General features: G+C 56.9%; 2 protein-coding genes and 1 long non-coding RNA gene across 5 annotated transcripts; 2 read left to right on the forward strand and 1 right to left on the reverse strand.

Moving 5' to 3' along the window:
• The first annotated feature begins 84 nt into the window (after window positions 1-84).
• On the forward strand, window positions 85-8,322 carry LOC137483466 (uncharacterized). The gene is made up of 2 exons (XR_011004476.1): window positions 85-2,125; window positions 6,620-8,322. It is a non-coding gene; the product is annotated as an uncharacterized lncRNA (long non-coding RNA).
• A 1,583-nt stretch (window positions 8,323-9,905) lies between these two features.
• SPSB3 (splA/ryanodine receptor domain and SOCS box containing 3) lies at window positions 9,906-18,771 on the reverse strand. Of its 2 annotated transcripts, XM_068206521.1 has the most exons (7): window positions 18,720-18,771; window positions 16,118-16,251; window positions 14,410-14,590; window positions 13,621-13,808; window positions 11,722-11,824; window positions 11,188-11,313; window positions 9,906-10,950 (listed from the first exon to the last, which is right to left on the reverse strand). In XM_068206521.1, the coding sequence occupies exons 2-7, from the start codon at window positions 16,229-16,231 to the stop codon at window positions 10,604-10,606; spliced, it is 1,059 nt and encodes a 352-aa protein (XP_068062622.1). In that variant the 5' UTR covers window positions 16,232-16,251; window positions 18,720-18,771; the 3' UTR covers window positions 9,906-10,603. The 2 variants fall into 2 exon arrangements, with proteins under 2 accessions (XP_068062622.1, XP_068062623.1); XM_068206522.1 differs by lacking the exon at window positions 18,720-18,771 and having other exon boundaries at window positions 14,410-14,587; window positions 16,118-18,039.
• A 352-nt stretch (window positions 18,772-19,123) lies between these two features.
• On the forward strand, window positions 19,124-23,641 carry NUBP2 (NUBP iron-sulfur cluster assembly factor 2, cytosolic). 2 transcript variants are annotated; one of them, XM_068206528.1, is made up of 7 exons: window positions 19,134-19,191; window positions 20,528-20,646; window positions 21,234-21,432; window positions 21,667-21,821; window positions 21,977-22,087; window positions 22,376-22,445; window positions 23,008-23,641. In XM_068206528.1, the coding sequence occupies exons 1-7, from the start codon at window positions 19,158-19,160 to the stop codon at window positions 23,148-23,150; spliced, it is 831 nt and encodes a 276-aa protein (XP_068062629.1). In that variant the 5' UTR covers window positions 19,134-19,157; the 3' UTR covers window positions 23,151-23,641. The 2 variants fall into 2 exon arrangements, with proteins under 2 accessions (XP_068062630.1, XP_068062629.1); XM_068206529.1 differs by lacking the exon at window positions 21,977-22,087 and having other exon boundaries at window positions 19,124-19,191.
• Window positions 23,642-24,501: the final 860 nt, after the last annotated feature.

The raw sequence follows: 24,501 nt of genomic DNA on the forward strand, positions 1-24,501 counted from the left end.
GCCCGGGCTCCGCCGCTGCGAGGTGTCCCAGCTGCGGCCTCCTTGCTGCCGCCTCTGAGCTCCCCTGTGCCGCTGGCCCGGCGACAGCGTCCCCGGTGTTTATGAGACTGTTTTGCCTCCGCTGTCTCTGTCGTTGCGGTCGTGGCTGCACACTAGTCGTGGTTAGACCAGTCCGGTTGTGGGGCAGCTGCCGTGGTACCGAGCAGCCCCTCTAGCTCGGGCAGGGAGCTCAGGAAGAGGAGCTCTGAGCTCCCCCGGGCCGTGCTGCGAGAGCAGAAGGGCAGAGCTCCAGCCGCGCCGGGCTGGGGAGCTCCTCTGTGCAGAGCACATGCTGCTGGCTTCAGCCTGGGGGTAAGACCCCGGCTCTTCACGCGATCTCAGCCTCAGGGGTCCTTAGGAAGGTCATTAGGACTGCACTCCAGGCCTCCATTTCCTGCTCTCAGGAACTCACCTCTCGCTTCGGCTCCCTCCAAAATCGGCCTCTGGAAACACCAGCCCATGAAATACCTGCGCCAGGTGCCCTGTGCAGGGCTGGCTTTGCTCCCAGAGCTGCTCGGGTGCCTCATGCAGTGCTGGGTCTGCTTCCATCCTGCTTCTCGTGTTCAGTTCTGCCCCCTCTCCTCTGTTCAGCTCTCGGCTGGGACAAGAGGGGTCCGTCTCCAAACAGCAGGGGTCCAGCTGCTTTATCCAAAATCGTTTTGAGTAAATTATTCCTGCGTTTGTACCAATAAATAATTCGTGGTTGTAGCCTGGAGGTCCAGAGCGTGGCTTTGCCCGAGGAAAGCTGACCCCGTTTGCTCCAGCACCGTCGCGCTGCGCTGGTTGTTACTGTGCCGGTGGAAAAGCCTTTGTGGGGTAACCTCTGTCCGTTGTGGAGCCCTGGGCACCGCTCGGGAGGCGAGGGCGGTGCCAGCGGCTTTTCCCAGAGGCTGCTCCCGGAGCTCTGGTGCCGGCAGAGGGAGCGCAGGCAGCGCCGAGCGGCTCCCGGCCCTCGGCAGCCCAGGGCCCGTCCCGTCCGGGCACGGCCGCTGGGGCTGCCCGAAAACAACGCTGCAATGTTCAGGTGCACAAGCAGCGTTGTCAGCCCTCCCCTCGTGTTCTTAGGGACGGCCGGACTATTTTGTTGGAACATCTCAAACAAATGCCGTCTGGAGCAGGTGTCTGTGCAGAGAAGCAGCCCTCACACGGTTTGGAGAGGTTGCAGAGCACTCAGAGGAAGGTGCCTAATAGATGGTGTCAGCTCTCATTTAGCTGCTCACAGAGCCACTAATGAAGAGCACATTCTCCGTGTGCTGCCGGTGACATCTGTGTGTGTCCAGCCTGGTGTGCAGGAGCGTCGTAGCTGAGACAATACAAAGCAACACTCCAGAAGGCTTCAAACCCCGCTTTTATTTTAGCGTGCGTGCTTTTTATACATCCTTACAAGACTCAGAGGTTTACACTTTACTCATTGGTCAGGAAAGACAAACCAAGTGCTCATTGGAACAGGCAGTTGCAGGTTTCTCTTATTTATCCTTCTTTCTTTCTTGGTTCCTATGTCAATGACCTTGGTAGGAAATTCTTTCAGGGGTAAACGTAGATCCTCTAATCAAACTTCTCTCTGGCTCACGGAAGTCACTGTGAAACCTCTTCCACACAGGAGTGGCAGTGGGGCTGAAGAAGTGTGGCAGGTGGTGAAACCCAGCTTCCTAACTCCAGCCTGATGGCTGATCTCAGTCTTCCTTCATAGAAGGCTAGCTCAAAAATAGTGATGTTTCTGTCAATTTAATAAGATTTATTCTAGGACACTTTTCAAGGTGCCTGCAGAGGTGTCAGTGATGAAGTCAGCAGCTCAGTCCCCAGCCCAGCCAGCACCCGTGTGTGCTGCAGGCAGCCAGACTCCCACACAGGCAGCATCCCTCATTTCACACTTGTTTTATTTCTGTTGTTTCTCAATGCTGATGAAACACCTCATTTTCTCATACCAGAGTTCTTCTGTCATTCTCCACAGGTCTCCTCAAAGATCCTGGTGCAGGCACTTGGGTGAAGGTTTTCATTTCCTTGGACTGTAAATGTTCTTTGGAGCTTCAGGCAGTTCCCTGCAGCAGAACTTGGAGGAGAAACATGTCAAACACTCTCTGCTTGGGTGAGTCCTTCTTGTCTTCTCTGGCAATGCTGTGCTGTGGGGAGAAGTCTTTGACTTTCCTCTCTAGGATTCCCAGAAATACGGATTACTGGTTTCCAGGTGGCTTAGGAAATGGAGCTGAGCCTGATTCCCAGGCAGATTCCTCCTGAGCCAATGTCTTTTAGGCACAGTTTTAGCAGGTGTGTATCTAGGGTGAGCACAGGAAGCTGCAGTAAGCAAGAATGAGACTACAAATCCTTCCTACAGAGCTTTCACTTGGGTGCTCAGCATTCCCATCCCAGATGTGTGCATGGAATGGTGCCACAGGCAGCAACTGCACATCTGGATGGGCTGAACAAATTTGTTGCCTCGTTTGGAAAGCCCAGTGATCACTTTTTGAACCCCTCACTGGGAACCTGAAAGGCCAGGTACCTTCTGGCACCAAACACCTTCTAATTTCAGTGGGAAGGTTCAGTGTGGAGGATCCCAGTGTGGCAGGAGAGGCTGGGAGGGGCTGTTCCCCTGCTCGCCCCCACTGCAAGAATTTCAGGCGGAGGCAGAACTCTATTTTTGCTCCTGCTGGATAGAACATTGCAGATCCTGTGCTTATGTAAGAGACTCCAGAACATGTAGGTGCAGATAAGGTGGCCATCCAACACTGTGCAGTGCAGACAAAGGCTTTTTGTCTCCTTTCATCACACTCAGCAACTTCTGCAGTTGGCACTGCCTTCCTTCTCAGGCTCTTTTTGCACGTTTTTGCCTGTTTGGGGAGGATTTTCACCTTTTAGTTCAGCTGTGGTTTTTCACCAGCATAGCATTGGCACAGCCTGGAGTGTTGGTGCCTCTCACAGTGCGGGCTCTGCACAGGTGCAGACCTGTCTACTTTCATCCTGGACTACTGATCCTGCTGGAAATATTTCACCTTTCGGAAAAAGAGGGGTTGGTAGAGCCAGAAGATTTCCTGAAGCACCTTTTGCTGGACACAGGGGATACAAATGTCAGAGCCAGAGCTACACAAAGTGCTCCACAGCAAGAGAACATGGAACAGACAAGAGGATCCACTCCAAAGTGCCATTGCTCCATCCTGGAACAAAGCTCTGATACAGAGGGGGGTGCTCTGAAAACTGGGTATAGCTCTCTGAGTACAGCAGAAGGTCTCCAGGGATATACCTCTAACCCCAGGACAGGGGATGCTTCCTCAGAGGGAACAGCTCAAACCTTGCCTTTCCTTGCATTTGGCTTTTCCATTCTCATGGAGTCCATGAAAGATTTCCTGGAAAGAAACACTCAGGGTCCACAGCCCAGGGAAACACTTGCACTTTGAAGCAGAGGTTTATGTTAGGTCTCACTTCTGTGCAGTGCTACAGCATTTTATTTACACCTGTCTGGGCAGCCTGGGCTTCTCTGAAAATTCCAGTCCATCCAGTCCCATCCAAGGCCAGAGAAGGACAGGCTGGAATAGGCAGTGCCAGTGAGGAGCTGGGTGCTGATGCTCTGGAGGGCAGCAGGAGGGCAGCAGGACACTGGCTGCTGTTCAGTGCCCTGAGAGATGTCCAGGGCCTGGAGCCCTTGTCGTGGGCTCTGAGTGTGTCACTTGTGTGCTGCTCCCAGTCCTTCCTGTCCTGTAGGTGCACAGCAGAGGAGTCTCCTCTGTGCTAATGCTGGGATCACATCCAAAACCCCTGCAGAGATGCAGCTACAGTAGCTTGGTCTGTCCTGTTCTGTCTGGAGTATTTCATAGAATCCCAGAGTGGTTTGAGTTGGAAGAGACCTCATAGCCCATCTCATTCTACCCCCTGCCATGGACAGGGACATCTTCCACTGTCCCAGGCTGCTCCAAACCCCATCCAGCCTGGCCTTGGACACTGCCAGGGATCCAGGGACAGCCACAGCTGCTCTGGGCACCCTGTGCCAGGGCCTGCCCACCCTGCCAGGGAACAATTCCTTCCCAATATCCCATCCATCCCTGCCCTCTGGCAGTGGGAAGCCATTCCCTTTGTCCTGTCCCTCCATCCCTTGTCCCCAGTCCCTCTCCAGCTCTCCTGGAGCCCCTTTAGGCCCTGCAAGGGGCTCTGAGCTCTCCCTGGAGCCTTCTCCTCTCCAGGTGAGCACCCCCAGCTCTCCCAGCCTGGCTCCAGAGCAGAGGGGCTCCAGCCCTTGGAGCATCAGACATGATTTCTCAGGGACAGCTCCTGTCTCACCACCTCCTCAGCTCCCCACCTAAGCCCATGAGGGATAAATGTTTTTGTATAAAAACCCAGCTGTGGCCTATGGAGTTCTGCCAGCAGAGGCAGCCAGTGGCTGTCACCATGGTTTGGTGGTCTCCTCTCACTCACAGGGGAGCTGCTGCCACACCTTTATTTCCAGCTGCAGGTCAGATCAGAGGTGGCAGATCTGGGACTGAGCCTGACCTTTCCCTCTTTACAGACAGCAGCCCTGGAGTGTGAGTGTGTGGGGCCCCTGCATGAACCCTGTGCCCAGGGCAGGGCAGGCAGCTGCCCCTGAGCCTGGCACTGCAGAGGCCCAGCTCCCAGGAAGCTTCCTTTGCCTCATGAGGAGATACTGGAGGTAAAGCTTGGAGTCCGTGAAGCTTTCTGTCACTTGGGTTGTGCTGATGGCAAAGTCCCACGTGTGCGAGTTCTGTGAAGGAATGCTTTGCTAGAGAGGTGGTGGCTGCCTTGGATCAGGTTGCATCCACTTGCTCACACCTTCATCCTGGCTGGCAGTGGGATTGAGGAGGAACTGCAAACTTTGAGGCAGTATTTGGAGCCCCTTGTTCAGAGGGGCCTGAACGCAGCCTCCCCTCTCCAAATCCACCACCAGCTCCTCAGTCAAAGGGGCTGTTGGTTCTCCTGCAGTTCCCTGCCTTGCAGAGCCTGTGTCCCCCAGCGGTGTTCCTTGTGGTGCCACAGCAGTCACAAAGTAGGTCAAACACTATCTAAACCCTGGCTTGATATCCCTTGAAATAAATTCCTGCCCTGCCTGAATGTGCCCCAAAGGGGGTAGGAGTCATGGCTTACGGGGAGCTAAGAAAGATGAGCAGCTTCGCAGTAGGTGGGTAAACAGCTCTGGGCAGCCCGGCTCCCTGCCCTGCCATCCCGGCTCCCTCCCCTGCCATCCAGGAATCTTCCCCTGCCATCCCTGCTCCCTCCCCTGCCATCCCGGATCCCTCCCCTGCCGGGCCAGCCCTGGCTCATCTCGCCCAGGGAAGTGTCCAGCCCGTGTGCTTTCAGGGAATTATTAAGGCTGGAAAAGACCTCCAAGATAAGTGCAACCTTTGACCAAACACCACTGTGCCCGCTAAGCCGTAGCAGGAAGTACCACATCCACTGGTTTTTGGCCCCTCCCAGGGATGGTGACTCCAGCACTGCCCTGCTGCTCCCACCAGGTGACTGGTGACACCAGCTCTAGCAGGGCTGAAGAGGGTGAGAACCTCGGGCCATCCTGGCTCACCTGAGCCTTGGTCGATGTGTTTGTTACATGTTTCTCCTCTCACTTCTCTGGGTGCTGCAGCCATGGGGTAACACTACAGTGTTGTGTGTAGCAGCAATTTGGCCAGCACCTCTCTGACAAGGGCAACAACAAAACACCGGGACAAGTGAGTTATTTCCCTCACATCCCAAGCCCAGAGCTTTGGGAAACCTCAGTGAAAGTTACAGGAATGTTTGTCTGTGGCTGCCAGCCTGTCCTTGATGCTGTCCGTGGAAGGGCCCAGATTATTTGTGTGTCTCAAGATCCTTTTGAGTCTCTGCAGATGAAAATCTGTTCTCGTGGTGAGTGCAGTGGTGACTCAGCACTAGGGAAGGAGGAAAGATGACCTTAGGAAAGTATTTTCACCCTCGTGCTCTGGAGACGTCCAGGAAAGGAAAGAAGATTGAGTGGGGAAAAAATATTAGCCCTTGGCAGAAAGAGGCTTTAGAAGGAGCCCAGAGCTTAATGCCAGGGTGATGCTTCAGGTTTTAGGTTTTATATTTTTCAGATTCCGTGCTGCCTTAGTGTGTACTTCTGAGCTTCATATTAGCAGGTAGTGAGCTCTCTTCACAGAGTAGGGAGACAAAACAATTCCTGCTCTAGCTGGGGACCAAGGACAAATGATCCAAATCTCAGCCCCAAGAGCAAAAACAACGTGGGCTGAAGAGAGAAAAACAAGGAGGATGGGACTTCATGGGCTGGAGCTGTAATTGGACAATGAACTCCAATGTGCAAATGGAGCAGAACTTACAAAAGTGAGAGACCCTGTGAGCAGTCGTGCATTTTGTGACCATTTTGGTTCATCTTGGGTGCAGCCCTGGCTGGGCTCTTGTGCTGCCCAAGGTGGATCCACTGAGGCCTCCTAATAAATCCCTACTTCATTCTTTAGCTCTGTCTTGTCTCTGTTCTAGGTCAGCCTTCCCAAGGCATCAAGGGGAGGGCTGAAAACTCTGGGGTCGGGCACACAGCAGCCTCAGGCCTTGCTCCCAGCTCTTTCTGCAGGAGACAGCTGGAGCTGCAGGAGTTTCCTTCCTGCCCTTCCAGGGTCAGGGGTTGCAAGAGGAGATGAACAACCCAGGACTCTGGCAGGTGTGGAAGTGACAATTCCAGCAGTAGAAGAGTCAGCCCTGCAGCAGCAGCTGCAGTAGAAACAACCCCTCCCTGCTACAGGTGAGCCCTCAAAGTCCTCTGTGGCCTGTTAAAGCTTGGAGGACAAGGGCAGGGAGGGCTGTCATAGAAATCTTCACTAAAAGCTCTGTGTTGATGGAGCAAACAAGCCCTACATGTGCCACCAGTTCCCCAGGGAAGCAAGCCTTGTGTGTGGGTGTGTGATTAAACCAGAGCCTTGCTCCAGTAGTATGTGCTCACCCTCCTGTTGCCCTTCCCAGGCCTCTCCCTGCTGTGGTCTCCCTTCCCAGGACCTGCTCACATCACCTTGGATGATACCTTTGGCTGCCCACCCAGCCAGGGCAGCTGGTTGTTGGGGCAGCCACTGTCCCCCATGGTCTGTCCCCCCGCTCTGGGTTTGGTGTCCCAGTGGCTGCTGCTGCAGTCTGACAGCTACAGCCCTTCAGGCAGAAAATGTGTCACTCCAGAGCTGTGGGGGCTTTCCACAGGACACCAAGCTCTCCTCATGATGTACCCCACACCTTCCTTGCTCTTCTGCTCTCTGAGCCTTCAGGGAGCTGTTTTAGCTCACCAAGTTCTCCCTCCCCCCACGCCCCTGGGCTTTCTGCTGTTCCTGACTGAGAAAGGCAGGAGCAGGATTAGACTGGGATGCTCTGACCCTTCTGACAGCAGCTCAGCCAATGGATGAAGGCACATTTTTATCAGCACGTGCTTGTTTTTGTGAACATTAGTCATATAAAACTCCTACTGGTTGGGGAACTCTGACAGAACCTTTTTTTTATATAATCTGATGTAGACAAATACTCTCCTGTCCTTTTCCTTGCCCTGGAGCCTTAGTCTCTGGCCTCAGCACAGCCTCTCTGGAAGATAAGTTTCTTCCCAGTGCCAGAGGGCAGAACTGGATGGGATATTGGGAAGGAATTGTTCCCTGGCAGGGTGGGCAGGCCCTGGCACAGGGTGCCCAGAGCAGCTGTGGCTGCCCCTGGATCCCTGGAAGTGCCCAAGGCCAGGATGGATGGGGTTTGGAGCAGCCTGGGATAGTGGAAGATGTCCCTGGACATGGCAGGGGGTGGGATGAGATGAGCCTTAAGGTCCTTTCCAACCCAAACCAGTCTAGGATTTTATGAAGTGGCCTTACAGCTCTCTCTGGATAGATAGCACACAACTGAGTGTGTGCAAGTCTGTTTCCAAGTGATCGATACTTGTTTTTTCTGAGCTTCATCTTCCCCATCCTGGTAGGTTTGGATGAAGGCTCAGTCATGGATCCTCACTGTAACAATGGGATTGAGTCCTGCAGGGAAGATTGGGGTCTTCTAGAGCATCTGTGCTAACTATTCCCTCTTCTTCTGTGCTCAAAGAGAAGGTGACACATGACACCCTCTGAGCATCCCAGTGACATGGGCCATCAGTGGCAAAGACCACTGTGTTGGGGCACATCTCTAAGCCCAGCCCTGTTCTGGTTCTGTCCTGGTCCCCACAGAGGGACTGTGGCTGGTGTTGGTCACTCCTTTTATCTGCCAGGGCGTGGCTGTGGCTGAGCTGCAGCTGGGAGCCCAGCCAGGGGAAGCAGCTGATTCTCCTTCAGAACAGACTTGCACATCAATAAATGTCTCATTACAGATGCTTTCTTCCGCCTCTTGGCTCTCATTTCCTCTTTCAGCTTCCCCAGCTTTCTCTCCTGCTGGCTGGAAAGCTGCCTGTCTCCTGTGAGAGCTAAGGAATGTTGGAACAGGGCCTGGTGTAGCTCTGTCCTTGCAGGTGAGGTGCTGGACAAGCCACGTATTTTCTTCAGTGTGTCCTGACTTCCCATGTCCTGCTCTGGCTCTGTTTCTGTAGATCCTGCTGTGGCTTCCAGGGACATGTGGATCCTGTTTGAGTCACTTTGGAAAACACCTGCCAACTGTCAAAACCAGCTGAGAGGAGAGGAACCACTTCCTTGGGGTAACACAGCTCAGGGCAGGGCAGTTTGTTCACTGAACTCCCACCACAAGAAAATGCTGAATAAGCTCCAGAAAATCCACAAGAAACGGTGGGTTAGGATGAAATTCTCTTTTCCCAAAGCAAGTGCTCCATTATTACTCAGAAATATCCACAGCCAGGATGGGGGTGGGTCAGGGCTCCCCCAGTGCCTGCTGAGGTTTAGGATTGTTCACTGGGGCTTTCCACAGTGACACAGAACCCCTGAACTTCTTCCCACAGCCCTGGAACAACCAGTGCTGCAGGAGGAGGAGAGCCCCTCCAAACCACGTTCCTCCCTGCTCTGCCTGCAGCTGCTGCTGCTTGAGTCAGTTCCTGGGGAAGAGCAAACCAGCAAGGCAGCTTGCTCTGGCTGCAGCACCAGTCCAGGGGCATGGACAGAGCCTGACCTGCTGCAGTAAAGTTCTCATTCAAAGCCTGGCCCCAGAGCAGCAAGAGCCATCTTTGTTTCAGGATTTGGGAATGAGCTCAGCAGGGAAGAAGTGCACGTAGTGCAAGAAGTTTTACCTGAACCTGTGGGGGTCTGTGATGGGAGCAGAGGAGAAGGGAGTAGCTGCAACATGTTGGAAGGAAACCCACAGAGAGCTGGTTAAAAGCCATTTCCCATCCACACCTCAGCCCTGTTCCACTTTCCAATGCCCTTTGCAAGGCCGACAGCACCAGCTCAGCCCTGACTCCTCAATCCACCAGAGGACAGCTCAAAGGCTGGGGAAAAACCCCATGGGCTGACCATAGGCCCTGCAGGGACTGGCCTGGGCTGGCACCAGCCCTGTGAGAGCACGGAGCCCATTCCCTGGCAGTGGCATGTGGCCATGGCACAGTAAGTCACATGTCCAGATCCTAATCCAGCATTTCCCCTCAGCAGGACCACTAAGTCCTGGAGGGGCTGCTCTGATTGCCAGGCTCTGGGGTGGGGCTTTGGGGTGTTTTTCCCAGCGTGACCTGCCAGAGGACAGGCACTATAAACCCTACAGCCTCCATTCCAGTGCACAGACACAGGCATCAGCCTGGCTCCACTGAACATCACCCCGGCCAGACTTCTGCTTCACTGGGAAGCACAAGAGCCCTGCACAGGGCAGAGACAGGGGCATCTCTGCTGCCTTCACCTCCTCCCACTCTGACACACAGCTGCTGCACCCAAAACCTCCCCTCCACGCTGCTGCCCAGGCTGTTTTTGACAAGCACCTGCAGCCTCCTGCCTTCAAGGGCCCCAAGAGGAACAACAGACAGCTTCTACATTTATTATTACAGTTTAACACAGTCTTGGACAGAGGAGAAGCAGCACAAACCAACATGCAAAGCAATTAAAAGTCCCCAGGGGCTCAAGGAAGACCCCCCACAGCTCAGCTCCTGTACCTGCTCCCAGCAGTGTCTCTGGGGGCCCTTTCCCTGCAGCTGCTGCTCTGTCGTGCCCCAGAGTGGGACGAGGTCATGGCAGACACCAAACCTACACACACAGAGAGGAGAGGACTGGCCTGGGATTGTGGCTTGATGAGTCAGGTCTGTTATCTGACTGCAATCCAGTACACTAAACCAGGAGACTGCCTGAAAGTCCTAAGTTGGAAGGGAGTCATGAAGATTATCAAGTCCAACTCCTGTCATCAAGTCCAATTTCTTAAATGTTGTCTGTGCCAACAGGGAGAAGAGAGATCCTTCAGGAAGAGGTGCTGGCTTCCACAGCAAGTCAGGAGATGAAGCTCAGCTATTTCACCACAAATTTCTTGTGTCAGAACTGGCATCTCTTGGAGCCAGCAGCTCCTCTAAATGCCTGTGATGGATATCAAGGCCAAAGATTTCCACAGCATTGGAGAAATCTTTGCCAACACGTAGAAATGGATGCCCCCAGAAGGAAGAGGTGCATCACGCTTGACTGGCCCTTGCAGACAACACAACAACCCCCCACCCACGTGGTGTGCAGAGCCATTATGTCCTCCTGCACCGCTTCCTTTGGCAGGCCTCCGCATCCGAGCCGCACAAGCTGTCCGAGTCGCTCCCTGAGGACGAGGAGGAGGAAGGCTTCGATGTGCTATAGTTCATGCTCAAGACCCAGCCCAGTTTGTTGTGCAGCACCTGCTTGAGTCCCGGGGGCAGAGGCAGCACCTCCAGCGTGTCCACGTAGTCGGGCAGGAGCTGGCGCAGGCGGAAGCAGCACAGGTACTGCAGGGACGTGCGGCTGGCGCAGGACCGGATCACCTTCATGCTGCTCTTGGCTGCCGTTGAGCACACCATGGGGTAAAACTTCTTGCTCTGCAGCTTTGTGGCTGCCACCCCTGCCAGGGCACAGCACCAGGGAGGGCACGTTAGTTTAGACAGAGGGATCTCTCCCCTCCCACCTACCCCAAACCCATTAACTGCAAAGCTGTTGGGAAAAGCTTTCCAAAATCCCAATCTATTAAATAATAAACGTGACCTTCCTCCCACTCACTTCACACCTTGGTCTTCTGCTTTCCCAAAGTTTTCTGCTGCAGCCCGACTCAAGTTCCTCCCACCCCATCCCTGGCTCTCACCTATGCACTTGCGGTTCTTGAAGAACGTGAGTGTCCCGTGCCACGTGTCCAAATGCACCCCAATAATGGAGCCTTGGCCAAACCTCGAGGAGAAGTTTGTTTTGTCCCCTTTGTGATGCAGCAGTCCTGAAAATACACCCAAAAAATGGCATTCTGTGGAAAACGTGCACTCCAGAAATTCATCCCAACTCCCATGCTGCTGGTACAGCCTCGCTCAGTGCCAAAAACATCCCTGCATTTCTGACCCCTGCCCTCCCATCCCAGAGTGGCTGGTGCAAAGGCAGAAGTGAGGTTTTACAACTCCAGAGCACAGGGAGCAGCACTGAAACGCCGAAGTGCTGGTGAGACAGTAGTACCCTGGTGGCCTGGCAGGGTCCCACACCAGGTCTAAGGGCTCTGCAAAACGTGGGCCAGGAGAGACACTCCAAGGGCTGCTTGCTGCCAGCAGCTGCTCTGGTGTCTTAACAAAGGGATTCACAGGCCTGGTGGCACCTGTTATGCCACTGCTGCCCACCCAGCCACCCTGGGCATTACCTGTGTAAGACAGTCCCCAGCTGTCCTCGTCCTTGCCCAGCAGGCTGCAGAAGGTGTGGCGGTACTTGTCCAGGTTCACATCCGACGTCCCAATCCCCACCATCTGGGAGGCAAAGCAGGGATGAAGAACACAAGCTCAGTGCCTTTTCAAGCAACAATACACAACCAAGATTCCACCTCCAGTTCTTCCCTCCTCTTCTTGGCTCAGCCCAAAACACCCAGAGGGGTTGGTGAAGCCAAGTCAGAGGTTTCAGGGTGGAGCTGAAGGCTCCCAGCTCTAATTTCCTTTCCTAAGTGAGGAGGCCCAGCTAAAATGCTAGAGAAGGTCACTGTCCTGCTCACAGTCACAGAATGGTTTGAGTTGGAAGGGACTGTAAAGCTCATCTCATTCCACCCCCTGCCATGGTAGGGACAGCTTCCACCATCCCACGTTGCTCCAAGCCCCGTCCAACTTGGCCTTGGACACTACCAGGGACCCAGGGTCAGCCACAGCTGCTCTGGGCACCCTGTGCCAGGGCCTCCCCACCCTGCCAGGGAACAATTCCTTCCCAATATCCTGTCTATTCCTGCCCTCTGCCAGTGGAAAGCCATTCCCCCTTCTCCATCCCTTGTCCCCAGTCCCTCTCCAGCTCTCCTGGAGCCCCTTTAGGCCCTGCAAGGGGCTCTGAGCTCTCCCTGGAGCCTTCTCTTCTCCAGGTGAGCACCCCCAGCTCTCCCAGCCTGGCTCCAGAGCAGAGGGGTTCCAGAGCAGAGGGGCTCCAGCCCTTGGAGCATCTCCATGGGCTCCCCTGGACTCACTCGAGCAGCTCCACATCCTTCTGATTCTGGGCACCAGGGCTGGAGCAGCTCTGCAGGTGGGGTCTCACCTGAGGGGGCAGAATCCCCCCTCCTGCTGCCCACGATGGGGGCTCAGCCCAGCACAGGAGGGGTTCTGGGTGCTCACAGCCAGGGCGTGTCCAGTCCTTATCCTCCAATGCTCCACGTCCTTCTCCCAGGGCTGCTCTCGCTCCAATCTCTGCCCAGCCTGGATTGGTGCTTGGGATTGCCCTGACCCAGGTGCAGCACCAGCACTTGGGCCTTGTTAACTTTTTTCCTGAGGTCCCACCTCTCCAGCCTGTCCAGGTCTCTCTGGATGCCCCATCCATCCCCTCCAGGGTGTCACCTCCCCACACAGCTGGGTGTCAGCTCCAGTCTGGCCGAGGGTGCCCTGATCCCACTGTCCATGTCCCCAGCAGAGACGTGAAACAATACTGGTCCCAGTGCCAGCCCCTGAGCAATGTCACTTGCCACTGGTCTCTGTCGACTCCCAACTCTTGCATGTGATCATCCAGACAATTCCATATCCACCAAGAGGTCCCTCTGTCAAATCCATGTCTCTCCAGGTTAGAGACAAGGATGCCATGCAAGGCAGCAACAAATGCTTTGCACAAGTTCAGGTAGATGAGATCAGTTCCTCTTCGCTCCTCCACCAACACTGCAACCCCATCATGGAAGGCCACTGAATCCCTTAGTGAAGCCATGATGGATGTCATCAATCACATCCACTTTTTCCATGTGCCTTTGCATAGTTTCCAAAAGGATCTGCTCCAGGCCCGGAGGTGAGACTGGTGAGCCTGTACTTCCCCAGATGTTCCTTATTTCCCTTTCTAAAAATGGGGGTTATGTTTCCTCTTTTCCAGTCACTGGGAACTTCACCAGACTGCACAGCTTCTCCAATATGATGGACGGTGGCTAAGCCACTTCATCCACCAGTTCCCTCAGATCCCAGGGATGCATCTCATCAGGTCCCCATGGACTTGTGCACTTCCAGACAGCCTCAAACCTCATCTGCCATGGTGGAACCTCATCCTGCCAGCCCCTGTCCAAAATCCTGGGCATTTCTGCATGCCCCACACGTACCATGTCAGTGCCATACACCGGGGAGGTCATCTTGATCTCCCAGAAGTGCTGGCCCTCTGCCAGCTCCTTGTTGCCACGGATGGCGGCCGTGCCACAGCTGTACTCCATGTGGAAGTTCACCTTGCGGTTGTCACACGTCAGCAGCGTGGCCGTTGACTTGTTCAGGTCATCCCACACCCAGTCAAAATCTGTTGAGGAAGCACAGAGGGGACAAGGATGGGCAAAGACCCTCAGGGAACGAGCCCCATGCCAAAGCACAGGCAGATGTTCGTTCTGAAGGCCTGTCAGTGGGTTTGTTTCTATTTCTCTTATTGTTTAAGAGAATAAATCTTAAGCTGTGCACATCAGAGAATTGCTTGAGGCCTGAACTACTCTGCAGTGTCCCACCAGGGATGGATCAGTGCTCCAAAGCTGTCAGCATTCACCAGGCCAAATTTTGGCAGAGCCTCCCTTCTTCCCACATTCCTCATGGGATCAAGGGGTAGCTCTGCCATGCCACAGGCTCTACCCCCAGCCCAAGCCCACCCTGTGCTCTGAGCCAGGTGCCCTGCCAGCCCCTGCAGGGATCAGGAGGGCCCTAAGCACCAGCTCTGTTTCACCGGGGCCTAAGCTGGATCGGAAAGCAGGTCCCAGGGGTGAGCGCTGACGCCGTAACAGCATCAGCCCTGAGCCTGCAAACACGACAGCAGCACAGGCTGGTAATCCTCCTACAGCCTCAGGATATAAACAAAGAAATGCTGGGACAGGAACAGGACACTGCAGGGGTCCCCCATCCCAAGAGCCCCTTACACTCGTCCTCCTCGCCGCAGCGGCAGTCGCGGACACGGTGCAAGGCGTGCAGGCTGGAGCAGTAGGGAGCTTCACTCTGGTTCTCACAGTTGCAGTAGGACTCTCCAGTCACAGGGATGGCACTTGGGATGGAGGGAGGCAGGGAGGAGAACTCTGGCTCCGAATCCGAGTCGCTGTGCTGCTGGGAAGAACAGGAATGCTCACTGCTGGCCACCCCTGGCTGTGGGAGCCGGGCTGGCAGAGCTCCGGGAGGGCTCTGCTGGGACATCCCCAGGCTCGTGTCACACAGGGAGGCTGTGCTCATGGAATTACCCTGCTCTGGGACATGGACAGTGCCTGCTGAGCTGCAGGGACCTCTCAGCGCTCTGCAGTGCAGGTATGTTCTGTGTGCCTGCCAGGGACACAAAGCTGTCACAGCAGGGTGACAGCCCAAGTCTGGAACATACACATTCTGAAGGAAATTCTGTGCTAAAGCTTTGGCTTTCACCAGGCAGGTTCCAGCCATCAGCAGAGCCAAGCACTGCTCTGGAGAAGCTGTGAAGAGGATGGGAGGCACAGGAGGAGAAGGGAGAGGGGGCAGAACAAAGGGAGCCAGCTGAGCAGCACGGCTGCAGCTCCTCAGGCCAGCACTGCAGACAGGCCCACAGGGAACCCAGAGCCAGATTAAAGGGCTTCTGTTTACTTTCATGAACACAAAAACCTGATTTACTGTTCCCCAGTGCCAAGAGACCACAGTGATCCTGGACTGGACATGGTGAGAGTCACAGCCCAGTTTCACTCCAGTGTTATGGTGTTGCCTAAGGGATTCTCTTATCCCTGGTTGCAGAGTTACTCTAGGTTTATGTGCTGCTCAGGTGTACCTGCTTGTTATTCACCACCACGGTCAGGGGTATTTAATGACAAAAGTCCTTTCAACTCATGTTCTTGCAGCTGTGCAAGACAGGGAATTGCAACTACTTGGGCCTACATACGTACTGCCCAGGCCTCCTTCCCTGGCCTGCAGACCCCAGAGCTTGCGTTCTGTCTTCCTAACTTCTAACTTTCCCCAAATACTGCTACCTAGAAATCCTGTCATTCCCTTGACTGCAGGGACAGAAAACTGCTCATTTTCTGGGAGCACAGTGCCTGGGTTTGGACACTGCTCTGGCAGAGCCACCTGGCTTCAGTGTGGCTCTGAAGCTCCTGGAGCAGCTCCTTGTGTCCACACCACTGCACAGGGAACTCAACTCACACACTCAGGAATAGGGGAAATAGGGAAGGATGGCAGAGGCAAATCAGTCACTCCTTGCACTGTTTTATTCTTGCTCTCCCTGCTGTGTTCCAGTCTCCAGCACACCTGGACCAGGTTCAGAAGTGAGGTTCACATTGTAGAGCAGGAAATGTGAGGAAATTTCAGTCTGAAGACACTGCCCTGCAATCTCCACCACCATCTCCAAGCCCCTCACAGCCCAGGAGGGAGCACAGCCAGGCAGATTAGGGAACTGATCCACTTCAAACACTTATCTAGAGTTCTACTTCCAAAAAAAAAATTATAAAAATATTGTATGTACTTTATGTATGACATACCCATTCCATGCTTGAAAAAGCATTTAGTTTAGTATCAATATTGACCATTACTAAATTCTTGCTGCTTTTGGCCAGCTCAGACCTGGTATCAGGGACAGGAAAACATCCCCTGTGCCACCCAGAGCCCCCGAGCCCAGCCTACCTGCCCGTCAGAGTCGTAGCCCCAGCCCCAGGCGCTGGCCCAGCCGTTGGCATCGCGCTGGACCTCGCTCAGGACGAAGTGCCAGGCCCGGCTGCTCCGCGGGCGCCGTGCCATGCTGCCCCCACGCAGGTAGGCTGGGGAAGGATTACACTTCTGTTACACTTCTGCCACGTGCCCTGGCCACTCCCCGGGTCACCAAACGCCCCAGGGGGACCAGCACATGATCATCGACCAAAGGAAGTTCCAGGCGCATGAAGAGCCTCTGCAAACTTCAACCTCTTTCTCCACCCAGGGTCAACTTCTCCCTGAGCCAGGTGTTCAGCTGGCACGAGGAACGCTCCCAATATCCAGCTGTGGTGGCAGCAGCTGCCCCTCTGCAGGAACTGGGTCCAGCAGCCACCTCTCACCTGGCCTGGGGAGCTTCAGGGCTGTCAGAATCACAGAGTCCTTTGGGTTGGAAGGACCTTCAAGCTCATCTCGTTCCACCCCCTGCCATGGGCAGGGATTCCTTCCACTAAACCAGGCTGCTCCAAGACACAGCCTCCCTGGTGCCCAGTGACCCTCCAGCAGCTGTCCTGGCTCTGGCCACCTGCACTGCCCGGGCCCTGCTGCAGCCCGTCTGTCTCCAGGGAAGGCTGTCCATCTGCAACTGCCCTCTGATGGAAGACTTTGCTCTCAGTGCTTGGAGAGGAAGAGAAACCACTTTCCTGCTCACTGGAAGAAAACCTGTCTCAACTTGCCTCAAGGACAACAGGCAGAAGGGAAGTGATGCCTCAGGTTTTAGCTTTTATATTTTTCAGATTCTGTGCTGCCTTAGTGTGTACTTCTGAGCTTCATATTAGGGGATAGTGAGCTCTCTTCACAGAGTAGGGAGACAAAACAATTCCTGCTCTAGCTGGGGACCAAGGACAAATGATCCAAATCCCAGCCCCAAGAGCAAAAACAACGTGGACTGAAGAGAGAAAAACAAGGAGGATGGGACTTCATGGGCTAAAGCTGGAATAGAACAATGAACTCCAATGTGTAAATGGAGCAGAACTTACAAAAGTGAGAGACCCTGTGACCAGTCGTGCATTTTGTGACCATTTTGGTTCATCTTGGGTGTAGCCCTGGCTGGGCTCTTGTGCTGCCCAAGGTGGATCCACTGAGGCCTTTTAATAAATCTCCACTTCATTCTTTAGCTCTGTCTCGTCTCTGCTCTAGGTCAGCCTTCACAGGGCTTCACAAGCAGCTGCCTGTCCCCCAGCCCAGCAGGGATGATGTTCAGAGACAGATGTCCCACGGCTCCTTCCCTGGGCACAGCCTGGCAGCTCCCAGCTCCCACACAGGACCACTGCACTGGATGGGACAGGGAGACCTCGGCTTCCAATCTCATCTACCTGAGGCTTATCTCTGCAGGATTCAACTCCTCACCAAGAGGCACCATCAGAGCTGTAACCTTTGAACCCTCTCCCTCAGCTCAGCCCTGAGGCAGAGCCTGCCATAAAGAACCTGGCCCTGTTCTGCCTGTGCCTCAGTCCCCGGTGACAGAGCAGCTCCTGGAAAAGCAGGACAGGCCAAGCCACAGCCAGCTGTGCAGCTGCCCATGGGTGCTTTGAAGGGCTCTGGAAATCCCACCTGCTGAAACGACAGGGCTCGCACAGCCATGCTGGGAAAGCACCTAAAACCACAGCAGAAACCCCTTCTCCAGCTTTGCTGAGCACCCACGGCAGCCCAACAGAGCTGCCCTGCTCCCCCAGGCCCTCGCTGAGGCTGGGGTTTAGAGCCAGCACAGAGACCCCAGCACCCACGGCAGAGTCAGTCATGGAATCATTACGGCTGGAAAAGATCTCTTGGATCAACGAGTTCATTCCCCCAGCACTGCCAAGGCCACCACTGACCCGTGTCCCCAAGTGCCACATCCACACAGCTTTTAAATCCCTCCAAGGATGGTGACTCCACCACTGCCCCAAGCAGCCTAAACCTCCCCTGGCACAGTTGGGGCCCTTTCCCCTTGTCCTGTCCCTGTTCCCTGGGAGCAGAGCCCGACCCCGGCTGTCCCCTCCTGTCAGGAGCTGTGCAGAGCCACAGGGTCGCCCCTGAGCCTCCTTTTCTCCAGGCTGAGCCCTTTCCCAGCTCCCTCAGCCCTTCCCAGCTCTGTTCCCTGCCCTGGACACGCTCCAGCCCCTCAAAGTCCTTCTTGAGCAGAACTGTCCCAGGACCGGAGCGGCCCCAGCAGTGCCAGCAGAGGGGACGGCCCCGGTCCCGCTCCGGCTGTCACAAAAAGCCGCTACCCCTGAGGGGCCCGGGGCCCGCTGAGGCCTTTCCGAGGGCCCAAGGCGATGCTGCGGCGTGACCCGCAGAGCCCCAGGCACCGAGCGGCGCGGGGTGACCACGGCGAGGGGTCCGGCCGGGCTCGGCTCGGCTGGGCTCCCTGGCCGCGGAGGCAGCGGCTCCGCCGAGGGTGGGCACCGGAGCCCCGGCAGCTGAGGCCTGCGGGACAGGACCAGGCCAGGCCGCGGCGCTTGGGTCGCACAACCCCGGCCCGCCCTCAGCCAAACTCCCAGCCCCACGCCAGCTCCCAGCTCCCAGCCCCGGCCCGTCCCCCGGGTCCCCGGCCCACCTGCGCGGTACCGGCCCGGCCCAGCGCTCCCCCGCCCGGCCCGCGGCGCTCTGACCTACTTTCCTCTGCCGGGACATAAACAGTCCGCTCCTGGCACCGCCCCCAGCCGCCTATTGGCTGCGACAGCGCCGCGCCCCTTCGTCATTGGCTGAGTGCTCTGTCACTCACAGGCGGAGGGGAACAAAGGGGGCGGGGTCTGAGAGAGCCCGGCACTATTGGCTGTCCTGTGTGCCAATCGCCAGAGAGCGGCGCCATTGGGCGGCCGCTCCCGAAGGGAAAGCACTAAGCCCATTGGCTGATGCGAAGGGAGCGAGAGAAGCGGATTGGTTGTAAAGCCTGGAGGGCGGGGTCTTCGGTGAGAATGCGGCTTGCGATTGGGCACAGCACCTGTCAGTCTTAGGGGGCGGGCCGTGGGCCGGCGGAAGACGGAAGCGGGTGATGCGGGCAGGCAACATGGAGGAGACGGCCGGGGGTGAGCGGCGGGGCGGCCGCGGCCTGGGGGAACCGCGATCCGGGGTCTCGGCCTGGGGGAACCGCGATCCGGGGTCTCGGCCTGGGGGGTCCCCCTACCCGCCTCGCGGGGAACGTCCGAACCGGAATGGCCGAGCCTAGCGGGCGGCCAGGACCCGGTTCCGCGGAGTTCCGAGGTGCTCGGGCCGAGCCGCTGTCGCGGTGTTCGGCTCGCCTCCTGGTGAGGGGCGCTCCGGGCCGGGCCGGGCCGAGCTCCCATAGGCGGCGGGCACCGCCTATCGGGAGGTGACGCTGAGCCTTAGCAGAGGCCCGGGCCCGGTCCCGCGGCAGACAACGCCGAGTAACCGGGCCCGGCGCGGGGCTGCCGCTGGCACCGGGCGGTATCCCGGGAGCACCTCGCTGCGGGGCCCCGTCTGCCCCTCCCCGCGCCCCTTCTCCCCCCTCCCCGTTGTGGGGACCGCGGCCTTTACCGTCGGCGGAGGTGCGGATGAGCTCTGCCATGGTGCGTGCGGGCTCCATGCCGCCGGTGCCGCTGTGCTGCCGGGCCAGCCCCGGCGCGTTGAGTCCGTGCCCGGTCGTGTCGGGGCGCCCGGAACACGGCCCCGGGTGGGCGGGTGGCGTTCGCCGGCTGTGGCTGGAGCGGGCCGGGGAGTCCGGTCCCGAGCGCTCCCTCCTCCGGGGAGCTGCGCCCAAAGCAGAGCCGGGAGCGCTGACAGCACGGCAGGGAGTGCAGGGAGCGCTGGAGAGGAGCGTGGGACTGGCAGGAAGCGACCGGTGTGGCACGGAGGAAGGAAACGCCAAGGGCCTGAGCTCACCGTCAGCCTCGGGCCATGGCCGGGCTGAGCCTCACCAGCCCCGTGCGTGTTTATTGCTCGGCTGCCCAATTTCCACTTAGGTCATCGGGACCAGCCTTTGCTCCCCACACACGGTGTTTGTTGCCATTGTTCTCGTTGTCCCTGTTCTGATGACAAGAAGCCTGTGGCACGTCCACCTCTTCTTTGCCACTGCCTTGCACTGAGGGCAGAGCTCAGTGGGGCAGCTCTGATCTCTGCTCCCTGTGTCAGGGACAGGAAACGCTGGAGCTGGGCCAGGGCAGGTTTAGGTTAGATTTTAGGAAAAGTTTCTTCCCTGAGAGGGTGCTGGGCACTGCCCAGGCTCCCCATGGAGTGGGCACAGCCCCGAGGCTGCCAGAGCTCCAGGAGTGCTTGGACAATGATCTCAGGGATGCCCAGGGTGGGGTTGTTGGGGTGTCTGTGCAGGGCCAGGAGCTGGGCTGGGTGATCCCTGTGGCTCCCTTCCCACTCAGGATATTCCATGATTCTGTGGTTCACTTGCAGAGAGAGCCAACCTGGCCGGGGTGCGGCACATCCTGCTGGTGCTGTCTGGGAAGGGCGGCGTTGGGAAGAGCACCCTCTCCACCGAGCTGGCCCTGGCACTGCGGCACGCCGGGAAGAGGGTGAGTGAGGGTTTGGGGTGCTGAGCTCTGCCTTTTCCCTTCCTGCCTAAAGCTGGGCTGGATTTTGCCCACCCTTTCCACGTGGGTGTGCTTGGTGGGCAGCGTGTGGATTCTTTGTGAAAATGCAATTTGTGATAGTCTGATCCAGTTCAGGTACTTCAGTTCATTTCTATTTTATCTATTTTATTAAATCATCCAATATTTATTGTTGAAATTGGCACTGGGACATGACTTTGCTGCTTTGTGGTGTCACCCTCACTCCCTCTGTGGGGTGAAGTAGGTGAGCTCAAAGACTCTTAAAATGGGGATAAAAAGGAGATGTGTGGCAGGAGACAGACTGAATTCCCTGAGGATCTCTTTAAAGGCTCTGTGCAGCCTGTGCCACTTGGGTTCCAGCATAAAGCACTCGGAAACACCCAGGGGATGCTCCCTGGGGAGCAGGAGGTCAGGAGGGGCATGAAATTCAAAGCATTTGTGTTCCAAATGTGGCTGTTGTTGGGAGTGCTGTGGGCAGCCCGAATTTGGGTTGTCGGGGGCTCCTGAGCCCACGCTGCCACGCGTGTCTGAAGGGCCGTGCCTGTGCCCAGGTGGGGATCCTGGACGTGGACCTGTGTGGCCCCAGCATCCCGCGCATGCTGAGGGTGCAGGACAGCGCCGTGCACCAGTGTGACAGCGGCTGGGTCCCCGTCTTCGTGGGCCAGGACAAGGCCATCGCCCTCATGTCCATCGGCTTCCTGCTGGAGCGGCCGGACGACGCCGTGGTGTGGAGGGGCCCCAAGAAAAACGGTAACACGGGGGTTTGCTGCTGGAGGAGCCTCCTGTGAGCCCTCCTGGAGAGGTTATTCCTTGGGGCAATGAAGCTCCTGTTCCACAAGGATGGGTTGAAATCACTCACCTGGGGAGAGCGCAGCACGTGTTGTGCTGACAGACAGCCTTGTCCCCTCTCCCTGTCCCGCGGCTCCCAAGCCACCTGCCGAAGCCCGTTGTGGTTTTTATTATCTGCCCCTTTTATTTCCACAGCTTTGATCAAACAGTTTGTCACCGACGTGGCCTGGGGGGAGCTGGACTTCCTCATCGTGGACACGCCGCCGGGCACGTCCGACGAGCACATCTCCACCGTGGAGGCCTTGAGGCCCTACCAGCTGCTCGGGGCAATCCTGGTCACAACACCTCAGGTGGGACACGGGGCTGGAATTCCTGGCAGGCAGCAGGTTTGGAAGGGGGAAAATGCACCCCAGGTTTGCACAGGGCTGTCTGTGTTGTACACATGTTCTCTGGAGCCACAGCCAGCGTGGCCAGAGGGATCCCCAATTGCTGCTGTTCCCCTCAGGCTGTGTCCGTGGGGGATGTGAGGCGGGAGCTGACGTTCTGTAGGAAGGCGGGACTGCAGATCCTCGGCATCGTGGAGAACATGAGCGGCTTCGTGTGCCCCCACTGCTCTGTGAGCTCTCCTGACCTTGTCGTGCGGCCTCGGGGCTGCTGTGGGCCCTTCCTTGTGGTGCTGGGGTGGAGAACTGGGAAATGCCACGAGGGTGGTGCTGTGAGCCGGGCAGAGGAGACGCTGCCAGCTTTGGGCTCTGCTGTCCTGAGGAGCACTGGGAGAGGGCGGGGCACAGGGAATGCCTGGGGCTGCAGGGTGGAGGGCAGCTGGCCCTGCTCAGGGCCTGGCAGCTCCTGTCCTGTCACACAGGGCCCTGGCCTTCCTGACTCACCGCTCTTCCTCCTTCAGGAATGCACAAACATCTTCTCCAAAGGAGGAGGCGAGGAGCTGGCCAAGCACGCCGGGGTGCCCTTCCTGGGTGAGTGGCCTCTGGAGCAGAGCTCTGCTCAGGGCTGGTCTCGTGGTGCTCTGGGAGGGCTGAGCATCACAGGAGCAGGTGGGCTGGGCTGTGAGCCCCAGGCACCTGGGCAGAGCTGAGGTTTCTGCTTTGCTTCTCTGCCATCCAAATTCTTCACAGTGGGCCCCTGGCCCTGCTGGGGCAGAGATGGTGATGCCAGCAGCCTGCTCTGACTGCTGACATCATGGTGACAGTCCAAACAGGCTGGAGCTCCATAAGAACCACGTTGGAATATCTGGAGCCTTCCTGAGAAGTGGGGGCTGAGGGCTGAACCCTGTCCCTGACAGGGCTGGGATCAGGTGGGAGAGCCTGTCTCATGAAGCACCAGGGTGGGGTGGGGTCTTGGAGCCAGAGGAAGTGGTTGCAGGTGAGAATTATCTCCTGGAGAGCCCAGAGAGGGCAGTGGTGGCTCTTCCCTACCACTTTCCCTGGAGTTGACTGTTGGCAGTGTGTTTCCTATCCCTGGCTGCAGACCTGGGCCCTGCAGGGAGCAAGCTCTCACTCTCCCTTCCCTGTCCCACAGGCTGCGTCCCCCTGGACCCCCAGCTCAGCCAGAGCTTGGAAGAAGGCAGAGACTTCATCCAAGAGTTTCCCAAGAGCTCTGCCTTCTCTGCCTTGACTCACATTGCCCAGCAGATCTTGGATACATCGCAGAGGAGCTCCTGAGGAGGGGAAAGAGATGCAGGAACTGTTCAACTCAAACTGGGGTGTGAGGAGGGGAGCACAGATTCCTGCTGCTGCTGGCAGTCCCGGAGGGAAGAAGCCACATCCCCTCAGACTCAAAGAGACTCTGGAGCTGCAGTGTCCAGTGCTGTTCTTCCCTGAGCATTCCCACATGGCTCTGATCACCTGGATCATGGCTCCGTGTGCTGCTGCCTTCTCCTGCTGCCCCTGCCTGATGGATCACACCGGGCTTGCTTCAGTGGCTGGGCCGTGCTGGCTGCTCCCATGTGGAGCCAGGCCAGGTTCTGAGCTCGGAATTCTCGGCTCGCTGGTTCCTGATGGGCTGTGAGGGCACAGCACAGCGTGGGCTGGGCTGAGGAAACACCTTCAGGAGCTGCCTGGGAGCTGCATCCCATCATGCCCTTGAGCCTGCCGGGCTTCTGTGACTCAGGAATATTTTTCAAGGTTCCAGGCAGTAAACCCTTTTCTTAAAATGCAAGTCTGCAAAACTTCTATTTTTCCATGGCTTCAGGCCTCGCTGCATTTGTGAGTCTTGGCCCTTCATGTACATCAAGGTGCTTCCTGCTTTTCCCTGGTTTCCTTGCTGGAATTCAGCTAAATCTCTCCTATAACAGCATCAGGATCCAGCCTGTCCCTTGTCTTGCTGTGAGCCAGCCCTGGCAGCCCTTCATGGAGCTGTTCTCCAGCCCCAGCCTGGGGCTCCTCTGTGTCCCCTGGTGGTTCCTGCTTGTTTCACTTCCCCATGTCCTGTTCCCTGCACCTCTTCCCATGGGCTGCTGCTCCCATGAGACCTGCCCTCCTCCTGCAGGCTTGAGTTAAGCTGGGGAAGCAATGAAGGTGGTGGCCCTGCATCTCATCTCCCTCCCTCCTGGACTCTGAGCCCCTCCTGCCTGCCTCCCTCTCTGCCTTTGGGACTCACCCTCGCGGCGAGGTTTTGGGAAGGGAGGGAAATCCTGGATTTCCACTAAGGAGACTGGATTCCAGCAGGCAGGAGCAGGAGTAGCATCCAGCCCTGCTCCCGCTGCACAAGGACCCACACCCAGGCAGGTTTCCCTTCATGCAATTTTCCAGGAAAATTTTGTCTGACCTTTGGACACTTATCTGGGATTTGGAGAGCTGGGCAGTAGCGCTGGAATCTGGCAGGGCTGTTGGCTTCTGTGGGATAGCTGGGCATTTCTTGCTCCCTCCCTGGGCACGTGCCACCCACCCAGGGCTTGCAGGACATGCTGGGAGCCCCCTGGGAGCCTGAATCCCTCACCCTGAGGGGCTCTGGGGAGAAACCTGGCCGTGGGCAGCACGGGCTTTGGAAAAAACATAACTTACGAGGTGGGTT

Source organism: Anomalospiza imberbis, chromosome 16, assembly GCF_031753505.1.
Source record: "Anomalospiza imberbis isolate Cuckoo-Finch-1a 21T00152 chromosome 16, ASM3175350v1, whole genome shotgun sequence".
In the NCBI taxonomy this organism is placed as follows: domain Eukaryota; kingdom Metazoa; phylum Chordata; class Aves; order Passeriformes; family Viduidae; genus Anomalospiza; species Anomalospiza imberbis.